Consider the following 13,770-nt stretch of genomic DNA (forward strand, 5'->3'; position numbering starts at 1 on the left):
GTTATTTGTAATATTTTGTAATATTTCAAAATATGACAGAATTTTTTAATTAAAGGAGTCCTTGACTATGATTTCACTTTAGTTAGTGTGACTAACCCATAACAAACCTGAAAAAAAATTTATATAAACCCTAACCCTGCCCCCGAGAACACGCAACAAAGGGGACGAGGCCATGTTGGGCTGCTTTAGAGAAGAGTAGGAGTTGTTGTAGTAGAGTGTTGTTACCATCCTGTCATTTTACGCTGAACTGCTTCACAAATGAGGGTCAATTCAACGCTGGATTTGCAAAAAAGATTAACATGACGTCACATGCTAGTCGATGAGTTGAATCAACTTTAAAAGTTGTAACTAGTTCCAGAATATCATCAGTGTCCGACTCTTGTTTGAACAATGTAAAGCTGAACACTGTTGTTATTGACAATCGTCATTTTGGCTGGTTGAGATTGTCCAGCTTTTTTGTTGTTGAGCAACTGAAGAACGAGCTGATAAAGCTCCGCCCTCTTCTGGAAAGGGGGCCGGGAGCAGCAGCTCATTAACATTTAAAGGGACACACAAAAACAGTGTATTTTTGCTCACACCCCAAATAGGGGCAAATTTGACAAGCTATAATAAATGATCTGTGGGGTATTTTGAGCTGAAACGTTAGACACATTTCGGGGACACCAGAGAAATATATTTCATCTTGTGAAAAGGGGCATAATAGGTCCCTTTTAAATAAGTGCAGCTTTAGTGAACATAGGAGACTACTTTCAAAACACTTAAAAAGAAATGTAACCGACCCCAAACTTTTGAATGGTAGTGTACATACTGTATTCAATACTGTATTAGTAAAGGACAATGTACAGTCAGCTGGTCATTATCGTAAAACAATCCCTGAGACCCAGATGTAAATGGAGGGTTTGTGTAGGGCCCTAAACGGGTTTATTTATAACTCTTATATGTCTACTTCCAAACAAATAAATAAATAAATAGACATAAAATATTAATTTGAGCAGTAATTATTTCATTATGCAAAAAGAGCTACACCACAGAATGATTTTGACCAATCAAAACTGGAAAAACAAAGTTATTTTTTTTAAAAGCATATACATGTATAGTTTGTGAAAGCATGTAAATAAGTAACTGAAAATGTGAATATATAATAAAACTAAAACACCCAGACAGAGAGGGGCAATGAGATGGAATACAAATATGTGGACAGACACACATACTGCACTACGTGGCAGTGCCTGCAGAGCTGTTACTGAGGCTCTCACAGGACTAATCTTGTGGATCTGCTCGGATGGGGTTGGGGGGAAGCCTGTGTAGCCATGGAAACCCTCACTGATGGAGCACTTGTGCTCAGTGAGAGCTGGGCAGGGCTCTGAAACAACATCAGCTGTTTTATCTCTCTGCCTCTATCCTCATCCTGTCCTATTCTGTTTCTTCTTGTCTCCAATGTGTCACTTTTTGTTCTCTCTTATAGCTGTTTTTTGTGACAGTCTCGATATTTAGGCTCTCTCATCTGACTTCAACACTCATCTGACACTCCCTCTCTTCCCCTTTGCTCTCTACAATCTCTACAATCTCCTTCTCTGTCTGCATCAGAGTGCCACTTGTTTATCTCTTCCTTTTGCCCATTATTCGTCTCCTAGTCTCTGGTGTGGCAGATTGAAATGCATGAGAGATAAACATGAGGGAAATCAGACTAAAGATCAGGTTAAAATCTCTTAATTCAGAGAGATGCACATCCATACAAACACGTAGCTGCTTTCATCTGATGCTGTATTCATCGCTTCTCTTTTACCAGTCTAAATGGATTCACGCCGAAGAGAGAAGACAGATAAAAATGAGCATGTGAAATGAATGAACAGTGGATGCACCGACCATCAAACGGGTTCAAAGGTCTCATATGCTGCTACAGACACACTATCTAAAGAGAGGATCTTTAGTTGAATCACAATAGCTGAATATTCCGTTTACTTACCATCATGCCATTCAGAGCTATATGACGGTTTTATGTAAGCTTGTTTCCACCTCTGAATAAAACAATTTTACATAACGCAATTCTGAGTTTTTTCTCACAATTGTAAGATACAAACTTGCAATTGCGAGTTATAATGTCAGAACTGCGGAGTATAAACTCACAATTCTTACTTTTGTGAGATATAAACTTGCAATTGCGAGTTATAAAGTCCAGTTCCGAGGGGGGGGGGGGGGGGGGGGGGGTGGAAATGACTTTTTTTCTAAGAATTGCAATCTTATATCTCACAATTCTGAGATAAAAAAAAGTCAGAATTACGAGATAAAAAGTCGCAATTACCTTTTTATTTTTTATTCAGTGGCAGAAACAAGCTTCCATACTGTTTCGACTAAAATAAGTTGTTCACAGAATTCTCAAATGTACCAAAAGGGACAAAAAGCTCATCTAAAGTCATAATACAATATGTTTGTGTATGGAACAAACTAAAATTTAAAGTAATTACTGAAAATCATCCCATCAAATCTCATACATCTTGTGACTGACTGCATATAGAACTAGTCCTTCAAAAGTTTGGGGTCGGTAAGATAATATTTGAATGTTTTTGAAATAAGTCTTATGCTCACCAAAGCTGCATTTTCTTGATCAAAAATATAGTAAAAACAGTAATACTGTAAAATATTACTACAATTTCAAATAACTTTATATTTTAAAATGGTATTTATTCCTGCCATGGCAAAGTTGAATTCTCAGCAAACATTACTCCAGTCTTCAGTGTCACATGATCCATTAGAAATCATTTTAACATGCTGATATGGTTCTCAAGAAACATTTCTTATCATCAATGTTGAAAACAGTTGTGCTGCTTAATATTTTGTGGAAACCATGATACAATATTTTTCAGGAGTCTCTGATGAATGGAAAGTTCAAAAGAACTGCATTCATTTGAACTAGCAATCTTTTGTAAAAGAATGCATTTCCAAATAAAAATACATAAATATATAATAATAATAATCTCTCTGACCACAATGCAAACACAAGTGTAAAAGTGTAAATCAAAATTAAGCATAGCCTTTCAGTGAATAACAACTTAAATTTCAGTAAATTACTCTTATAAAGCTATTTTACAGCTTCAGAAAAGTTGTACATGCTACTTTTAAAAAAAAATAGCAACCTGAAAAATCTGCTTTTTTGTTTTGTGTTCCTATCAATGAAAGAAAAATCCTATGGGTTTGAAAAGACATGAGCATGAGTAAATGACAGAATTTTCATTTTGAGCTGACCATTCCTTTACACTTGTTTTCATTTACTTTCTTCTTTGTAGGATTTGTTTTACCATATACAGAATGATTTGTAACTAAAGCTCACTCTAGATGCACGATGGGCCAGGATGCAATTAGGCCTTAATTATTTTTATTCCGACTGATTCTCAATTCAGTCATTTTACTGTGAGAGTGAAATGACAAATCTGTATGCAAGGGAAATGAAAGCAGCTTTATCCCAAAGTAAAATGAAAGGGAACATGCAGAGAGAGAGAGAGACAGAGAGAGATTGGATGAGGAAGAAAATTATTTTCCGCGTCAAATAAGTTTCCAAACCAATATTCACAGCAACAATCAAGCAGCGCGACTCATTCTGTCATAGGAAATGACACAGGGAGCAGGCGGCCACCCCCGACCCTGATCTCAAACGCTCATTAAAAATGTAATCATACTGCCTGCGCTAATGGTTTCTAATCACACTGCCACATTGTGAACGGAGTGAAACCTGGATATATGATCCCCTCCACTCTCACTGACCAGCAATTTACACTGCAACATAATGATGTAAAAGCGTCTGAGTGACACAGCATGCTTTTAAAGCCACACGTAGATTAGAGATAAAATTAAGAGATGTCTTAAAATCTCACAGAACTGCGCACGGTTGATAACTGTATCCTATATCTGTGATGATGAGAAATGTCAGTGTTGACATTTCCATCTGCGGTGCGTAAACATCACTGTAATCACGATGGCTAATTACTCCCCCATGGGCAGCCAGCAAAGTCTGGCTACCCTCCATTCATCTCCTATTATCTGCCAGTGCCACACTAGAAGAAGCAGCAGTATTACATCATTACAGTATTAGCATACACACTCGTAACGTAATTCATCCATTATGGCATAATGATTAGACATTCTTTCCTTTCTCTTCAAGTATTCCTGCTTTTGTTATGATTCTGTTCAAAAGTGCCCAGAGGACAATTTGGTCAGAGGTTGCTCTTTCTTAGCTCAGGGCATTTGATGGAGTTCATGATGATTCTTTCATCATTTACTCACCCTCGTGTTGTTGCGAAGCTTTCTTTCTTTTGTGGAATACAATTTTAAAAAAAAGACTATTTACGAGTATTTGAGTTTAAAGTCAATAGGATCCAAAACAACATTGGACCCCACTGACTTTCATTGTATGGACAAAATCCAAAGAAAAAAAAAATGCATACAGATTTGGAAGGACATGAGGGTGAGGAAATGACAGAATTTTCATTTTTCTGTCAACTATTCCTTTATCAATTTTGTCTCAGAATCCTTATAAGAAATAAAAAGACAAAAATTAGACAATTGTTGACCCACCACTTTGTTGAGACCTCGTCTGAAACTCTAGAGGATACGCACGTGAGACTACTGGAATCTTTTGGAGTCAGTAAATGGCTATCCATTTGATCTCATTGCTGTTGTAATATTAAAAAGATCTCATTTGGGATGTTTTTCCTTTACTTGCCTCTTCTATGATTTCTTGTATTTCACCCAGCAGAGGTTCAGTGATGTGGCAGGAGACAGTTGAGTGGACTTGAGATGGATACAGAGCAGGGCAGAAAGGAGTCACGATGAATCAAAACTCAGTGAATTACAGGAACAACCGGCTGAAACCAGAAACCAGCAATGCACACATGCCCTATAATCATCTACCGAATCCCACTGCTGCTACAGGCACGTAATAAAACGAGTTAACAAGGCCGTTAATCAAAAGGCGTTTTCAAAGCTACTTTGATTGGTGTTATTCAGAAACACCACTGTGTGGCTAAAGAAAGTGGCTCCACAAGCTGATTCTGTGAGCTTTAACTGCAAGGTTTTGTTGTTGTAGTTCTACCTCAATGAGACACTTTTGAGAACAATTACTGCCTGGATGCAGAGAGAGAAAAACAGTCTAATTTACAAACATTTCAAACCTGCCAACAGCATTTGACCCCTCACAGAGTTGTGCTGATTAAATTCCAGGGAAGGTGGTATGGCTGTCAGCAGGGCTGTGCACAGGCATTTTGAGGGGCAGTGACCCAAACCAAGAACAAGGGCACCAATCCCAATACATCATAACTGTACACACACTAGTCCTCTAAAACTGTTATATACTGCTATATACTTGAGGGTGTCAAGGAAGTAACTGGATGATGATCTTGTTATTTCTCGTTACAAATATAATAATAGAAGAAGACTGCACATTTACTACACTTTATTCTAGATAACTGTTATAACAGAGACACCATTTAAACATTAAGATATTCAATTTGTTAGAAATTTGTCATAAATGTGTAAATCTTAAAAACAGACTGAATTTGTGTAAATTTACTGTATATAGAGACTGTCTACCTGTCACTGCTGGTTTAATCTGCATCAGGTGCCAGCGAACGTTTTTTTTTTTTTTTTTTACAAGATGTAATGTAAGTCTAAGGTGTCCCCTGAATGTCTGTGAAGTTTCAGCTCAATTTTTTTTAATTCATTTTTTTAACTGGCTATTTTGGGGCATAATTAGAAATGCGCTGATTCATGTTGCGGCCCCTTTAAATGGTCACGCTCCCCGCCCACGGAGCTCGCGCTTGCCTTAAATAGTACTGCATGCATGCGTCGGATTATGTGAGTATTGTATTTATTTGGATGTTTACATTTGATTCTGAATGAATTTGAGGCTGTGATCCGTGGCTAACGGCTAATGCTACACTATTGGAGATTATATAAAGAATGAAGTTGTGTTTATGAATTATACAGACTGCAAGTGTTTAATAATGAAAATAATGATGGCTCTTGTCTCCGTGAATACAATAAGAAACAATGGTAACTTTAACCACATTTAACAGTACATTAGCAACATGCTAACGAAACATTTAGAAAGACAGTTTACAAATATCACTAAAAATATCATGTTATCATGGATCATGTCAGTTATTAATCGCTCCATCTGCCATTTTTCGCTGTTGTTCTTGCTTGCTTACCTAGTCTGATGATTCAGCTGTGCACAGATCCAGACGTTAATACTGGCTGCCCTTGTGTAATGCCTTGAACATGAGCTGGCATATGCAAATATTGGGGGCGTACACCCCGACTGTTACGTAACAGTCGGTGTTATGTTGAGATTGGCCTGTTCTTCGGAGGTCTTTTAAACAAATGAGATTTATATAAGAAGGAGGAAACAATGGTGTTTGAGACTCACTGTATGTCATTTCCATGTACTGAACTCTTGTTATTTAACTATGCCAATATAAATTAAATTTTTAATTCTAAGGAACCTTTAAATGATTAGTTCACTTTCAAATGAAGATTGCCCCAATCTTTACTCACCCTCAAGACATCCTAGGTGTATATGACTTTCTTCTTTCTGATGAACACAATCAGAGAAATATTAATAAATATCCTGATGCATCCAAGCTTTATAATGGCAATGAGCGGTATCAACGAGTATGAGCTGAAGAAAGTGCTTCCATCCATATCCATCCATCATAAACGTGCTCCACACGGCTCCAGGGGGTCAATAAAGGCCTTCTGAAGCAAATCGATGTTTGTTTGTTTGTTTTTTTGTTTTTTTACACAAATGCAAACAAACAAACAAACAAACAAACAAACAAAAAAATAATCCATATTTAACAAGTTACGAAGCTTCCACCAGACCGCCTTCTGTATTTTACTTAGGAAGAAAGTCTAAAACTCTCACAGTTCAAATGCTTAGGCTACGTCCTACGCCTTCCCTATTCAACTTCAGAAAAAACTGACACGACGCCAGTTCCGTTTTTTTTTTGTGTTTTTTTTTGTGTTTTTTTTTTTTTACATAATTTGAATGAGGAAGGCAGTCTGGCGGTGTCAAGTGCATGTTAGAAATCGGGAATGGTGAGAGAACATTGTGCTTGGTACGTTTTTCTTCATACCAAACTTGGGTCTTCAGCCGACAAAGTTTTAATCCCGCCTGGCTAGCGCGCTTCCCATAATGTTTATGCGTTAGGTCAGTAGGGGGAGAGTAGGCGGTCTTTTGTGGCTGTTCAAACACATTCAACAACATGAGCATCTACACTACAAAAGCAATCGGTTCAAATTCGTTTTCTGACTACCTCTGGAAGCGGTCGAAAGTGGAAAAGCTCAAAATGTTTTAGACCTAATTTACATCTGTATTTAGCTTCGTCACCTTGTGATCCGATCCACCAAAACGCATCTTAATACCAGGTGTAAACAGGGCCTAAGCAGTGTGTGATTACTTCACTTCAGTATTTTGAGCTGCAAAATCAGGAGTTTACTGGAATGTAAAATGAGGACAAAAGGGCAGTGGCTTGGGCCCTGCAGCCACCTCCCTGTGCACGTCCCTCATTGCCAGCATCCAGAGTAATAAAAGCTTTTTATAAAATGTAAAATGCAAATGTGAATGAAGCTGAACAGGACAATAAAGCCTTCACACAACAGGGTGAATATGACCTGGCAGAAACTGCAGTATTAATGACTACTCATTTATTCCGTTTACGCACTGCTTGATCATTAAACATGTAATTGTACCTTGATGTGAATTTGCACAGCAACGGAGATGGTATGGAAGAGCGATAACTTAATTATGTAGACAGATTTACTGCTGACAAAACAGTGGGTAGCACTTACTGCAGCATGATCGATTACACATTCCCTTTAGTGGTCTATATATTTTGAAATTATCATTCTATGTTAATCTACACTGAATAAACATGACACTTCTTTTACTCCACTCTGACATTAACACGCTTTGACGCTTTCCAAGGCCTGTTAAATGTCGAATGTTCGCTCTATCTGTGAATTAGCCAAACCATCATGCTGACCAACATTTGACAGGTACTGAAACACAGCTGATCCCCAGACTCTCCCATGGAAACAAAAAATGTGGTGGTCACAAACTGCATTTCTTTTTTATAATGTTTCCTGAGGTGCACTTACTTAGTAAAATCAAAACATAAAAATGGTCATATTTTAGAAATAAAGGGTCATTTTATACCCTGATTTGAATGCTCTGTTGGAGACTTCAATGTAAATGCCCACTACTATGATTGGCTAACATCTTTGCATATGAAATAATTACATGTGGAACTCTCTCAAAATCTTTTACTGTTTTTACTATTACAGCTGTCGAGATTAACTAATTGTAAAAAGTGTTGATTATAGCATTATATTTAGATCTACTCCTGTTGCATAAAAGGATGCAGCGATGAGCATTGTAGTCGCTGACAGACATTCAGATATTCATCTCATCTTTGCAACTCGATTTCTGCACTCCGATGAATGCTTTCATCATAACTAACAGTGCAAACACTGTGTAAATAAGAGATTTGTTGTACAGTATAGAAAGCGTCATTAATTATAATGGGTACAGAACTCGGTTACTGATAAAACTACAGTGTGTGATTGACAGCACCGTTGATTATAAAGGGAGGGATCTTTGATCGCTTTCTGTATATAATTTAATCACAATTTAACAGATTTTCATGCTACTAAGAAAACAATGTGAAGTTGACCATTTAAGTCACTACCTTGATTTAAACCGCGCACACACTTAACGATTGTAAGGCCGATTATGAATGTAAATTGATACTTATGACTGATCGCGCTCAAACGCGTCCAGTCAGAGCCAGTTGCGTTCAGTCTGCGATTACAGTCGGTATTCAAATTCCATGTGTGAGTATATAAATCGGCTCCAGTAGAAGGAAACAATCGGTATGTGTGTTCATTTCAGTCTTAGAATGTTTCAGCTAATCGTTAGGTGTGTCCCCGGCTTTACTGATGCATAAACAGCAATAAATGATTTTGAGACAAAGAACGTCTGACTGTACATGAATCATTACATATCAGAAATCACTGATCACAGATCAGGCATTAGAATTAACACAGTTACTTACATGTTATGGCATTACCGTCAGGTCCATATCTTAAAGTAAAAGTCTGTTTGCAAAGTATGCGCCAATATTGCGACTGATTTACCAAATAATTCACAGTAAAATGTACTGAACAACAAATAATGCTCTACTGAGACACATAGTTGCAAATAAATAACCACTTTCCTAGCATTAGGATCCTTCAATCCTTTTCATCTCACTAATGTGCCAGTGGGCAGGGCCAAAAATGTGATGATGTAGAAGTAGGCATTGATCTGATTCTGCAGATATGGTCTTTCATGACACTATTACGTCATAATGTCACAAAATCAGAAACAAGTCATTTTTGGACCTTGATTTCACTTTCAATAAAAGCTGTTTTTGGACTAATAAGGATGTTTTGAGTTCTGAAACTTACAGGATGTTTTTAATAGTACAATGACCTCTTACATGTCAAAAGATCGAAGTACATTTGATTTCTCAATTCATGACTCCTTTAACATCTCAACGGTTTCTCCTTGAAACGATTAAACATGTAGGATTAAATGGAGAGCAAATGGACAGACAGTTTTGGAGAAAGAACTCCAGTAATCTCACATGCATCTTAGTCTCATAAAACTTCTCAACAATGTTACAAACTGTACTCAGATTTGCAAAGATACCAGAGTCTGTAAACACACAGAAAAACATTTCACAGGTTCATAGACAGCCGGGAAAAAAACAAAACAATATGAAATGCAATAATTAAACGTAAATAACTACACCACCATTCAAAAGTTTGGGGCCAGTTTTTTCTTTTGAAAGAAAATCTTTCATTCAGCAGGGATGAAACTGATCAAAAATGACAGTAAAACATTTATAATGTTACAAAAAAAATTGCTTTTCTTTTGAACTTTCAATAAAATAATAAATGTCTTAAGAACCAAATCAGCATATTAGAAGGATTTCTGAAGGATCATGTGACACTGAAGCCTAGAAAATTCAGCTTTGTCCATCACAGGAATAAATTACATTTTAAAATAGAAGACAGTTATTTGAAATTGTCTTTCACAATATTAATGTCTACTGTATTTTTTATCAAATAAATCCAGCCTTAAGCATTAGAGACTTCTTTCAAAAACATAAAAAAAAAAAAAATTCTTACTGACCTTAAAGTTTTGAACAGTAGTGTATATTTCAATGAACTTATATTTTTCATTAAGTTCTTAAAGGATCAAATTATCTTATGCTATCCACGTAAATATTATATCTCTATACTCTTAAAGGGGACCCATTACGCAAAATTCACTTTTTATGGTTTTTGAACACAGATGTGTCTCCACAGTGTGTGTAAACAACCAGCATATAATGGTAAAAATCCACCCAATACTTTATAATCCCCATTTATCATTTTCAATCTCTCAGAACACGCTGTTTGATATTTCCCCCTACTCCTACATAAGAGTAGAGAAACCCCACCCATTACTGGTGAAAATCTACCTCTGTTAGCATAGACACACCCCTGAGTGAGAAGTGAGTCCTCCATTTCTGTGTACTCGCTGTATCGACTAGAGATATACAATGTCTGTGGCAAAAAACATTACAAATGTTCTGTTGTTGGGTGTACCAACGAACATACAAGGCTCCAAAGACTCCTGCCATCTGAGTCACTGAGGACACCGTAAGTTATTACTCAAGGATGGATCAGTTCAAACTGTACGTGATCCTCCCCGGACCGATACTGGTCATGGCAGAGAGAGAGAGCTCGCAATTTATTACAGTCCACCGGATTTGTTTTACGGATATAAACTTTACCATTTTATTGAGCACCCCCGAAAAGGCATAAGGTAGGTCTATATATTTATTTACTATTAGTTGTAACAAGAGTTTTTGTGTAATTCGCTGTGAATGTTAATGATAATGCAAGGGAGAGTTTATAGATAAAAGACTTCCATGCGCACTTCTTGTACTGTGTTTTATTCAGCTCTTATGGTGATTTTCTGGAGTGATAACTTACGTGTCATTTTTTGTGATGTACAATAAACTTCATAAACTCATCAGTAAAGATATGGCCATCATCATTTTTAGACTCCGATTTGATCTAAACACAGCTGTTCAATTGTTCTGTCACCGGAGCTTGGAGCATCAGCTCTTAAAGCTCCGCCCTCTCAGACCATGAACAGCAGCTCATTTGCATTTAAAGGGACCCACACTAAAACGGTGTGGGACATCAGAGACTTATTTTGGATTTTAAGATGTGATACCAAGATGACATTTATATTAAACACAAGAACTGTATTATGTTTTCTAATAATCAAGAACCAGCAACTAGTTTATATTTTCACTTAGCACTGCCAACCCTATGTGTGATTTTTTTTATCCAATTGCATTTAAACATAGCTAGATATATGATTTTTAGAGCTTTCCAAGTATATTTTTGATGAAATCTTTTGTGTATTGTTTAGACCTTTATATTCTGAGTACAAAAGGCAGTGAATGAAAATTCTTCCTAAACGAGAATATCTGCACCAGGTAATTTTGCAGTGTAGACAGTGCTGTTTGTAAAATGAAAAGGCAGACTTTGAGCATTTCAGGCTGCAATGCTTTTGAACACCAAAATACATGAGTATTTAACTGCCGTTTTAAATAAATAATCTTTCTACTAACGCATTTCAGCTAAATGGTTCAATGTTTTTTGACTTACCACAGAATGAGACAATATGGCTGCTGTCTTCATGAACAAACTTCCTTGTGACTGCTTCCTCCATGATCTGCTTGACCTGTGTTGGACATGGAGACAGTTGATTGAGTCGGCTGAATGGATACAGGATGATGAATTATAGCAAACATTGTACAGCTTATTTTACACATTGTGGATGTTCCCATGATTGGGGAATCAGTTGAACAATGCAGGTCTTAACATATTTTCTCTCACAAGTATTCCTATTAGTGTCATCAAACACTCAAAGCTGAAAAAAAAACCCTCTGCAATAAATAACAGGAAGGAGAGAGTGTATACGTGGTGAGTAGGAAGAATGCAGACCATGACTCATCTCCCCTGACTATAAAGAGGAAAAGGAGAAATTGAGAGTTGGCATGCGTGATTTATGTATAAAGCACTTTCTCGTCGTGACTGTCGACAGTGGTTTTACAGTAGAAATCATTCAAATAAAATGTCACTATTTTTATAATGTCCTGACCAGACCGCACACACACATATATACAAAGAAATACACATTCAACAGATGATCACGTCACATTTTGAGGGTGTTTAAGTAACTTTAAGTGAAGGTAAAGTGAAGGTTCAGAATGCATTATTGGCTAGTTTCAATGAGAGTTACACTAAAACACACACACACGTACATGTGCATAAAGGCTTTTCTGAACAATCTCCAGTATGGAAGGGTCTGGCTGAAAGAAGTTAGCCAGCTGATAGGCTGGAGGAACTGGCTAATGGAAATTTCCTGTTGTGTTTTTCCTGTTTTGATACAATGGACATGGCATGAATGTGTGAGTAGAAGATATGAAAGTAACCCTGGGTCAAGCAATGTTTTAACACTTGTAATTTTGAAAGGGGATCAGTTCCCTCCCGTTTCAACTCAAGGCTTTCCTCATTAAATATTTATGTGCTTCTCACTGTTGTAGAAACAGTCATGCACTTTTCGGTTAACATCTGAAAGAGAAAGTCAAAAATACCAAACAGTAACGACAAATGCTCCCGTTCGATTATTTTTTTTTTTTAAGAAGAAATTAATTATTTTATTCAACAAGACACACATTAAATAAAGAATACAAAATATTTTTTATTTTAAATGTGGTTCTTTTGAACTTTGCATTTATGAAAAAACATGGTTACAAAAATATTAAGCAGAAAATCAATGAAGAAATTCAGCTTTGCCATCACAGGAATAAATTACATTTTACAATATATTAAAATTGAACAGTTATTCCTATTTTTCCAGTATTTTTAATCAAATAAATGCAACTTTAGTGAGCTAAAGGCACTTTAAAGCAATAAAGCAAAAGTCTCCATTTGCATTGCGGTCTAATCTAGATGTAAAACAGTTAAAATTTTTCCTTGGAACAGCTATTTAAATTGACAACATTTTGTCTGTCACATGCTGTACTTGTGAAATTAAAGAAATTAAGCTCGTAAGTATGCAAATCAGAACAATAACCCAAGGTTTACAAAAGTGCAGTTTGAAATCTTAAAACCTGATGACCCAAAACAAATTACTGTTGTAAGGTAAAGCATGAACAGCATTAAAATGAGCATGAGAAGCCCATCACTGTGCTCATAGCATCCTGCTTTAGCATTCAGTCTGTGGGTGTACTCAGATTCTGATATTTACTCCCTGACCTTCTCCTCCATTTCCCCATAACTAATGTAGCAGGACAACACAAGCTCTTCAGAGCAAAACCTGTTGATCTGGTGTGACCCCATTGCCCTGAGAAAGAGTCAAAGTCTTTCTGGCTTTTTATTTCCCAGAATCTGGCATTTAAAAATCCCAGATCAAAACTAAAATATATTATATATTATTATAAAATATCTAAAAATATATATAAAATTATATATATATATATATATATATATATATATATATATATATATATATATATATATATATATATATATATATATATATAATTATTAAATATTTATTATTATTATTAATATTATTATTATTATTATATTACTATTATA

At 36.2% G+C, this 13,770-nt stretch overlaps 1 protein-coding gene across 8 annotated transcripts in view; it reads right to left on the reverse strand.

Moving 5' to 3' along the window:
* The window catches only part of sgsm1a (small G protein signaling modulator 1a), a 47,901-nt gene that overhangs the window by 21,438 nt on the left and 12,693 nt on the right, over positions 1-13,770 (reverse strand). For all 8 annotated transcript variants that reach the window (XM_048188599.1, XM_048188601.1, XM_048188596.1 and 5 more), the window contains one exon: positions 11,770-11,845. In XM_048188599.1, coding sequence (XP_048044556.1) covers positions 11,770-11,845 — 76 coding nt within the window. The remainder of the gene's footprint in view (positions 1-11,769; positions 11,846-13,770) is intronic.

This window comes from Megalobrama amblycephala, linkage group LG4 (genome assembly GCF_018812025.1).
Source record: "Megalobrama amblycephala isolate DHTTF-2021 linkage group LG4, ASM1881202v1, whole genome shotgun sequence".
NCBI classification, from domain to species: domain Eukaryota; kingdom Metazoa; phylum Chordata; class Actinopteri; order Cypriniformes; family Xenocyprididae; genus Megalobrama; species Megalobrama amblycephala.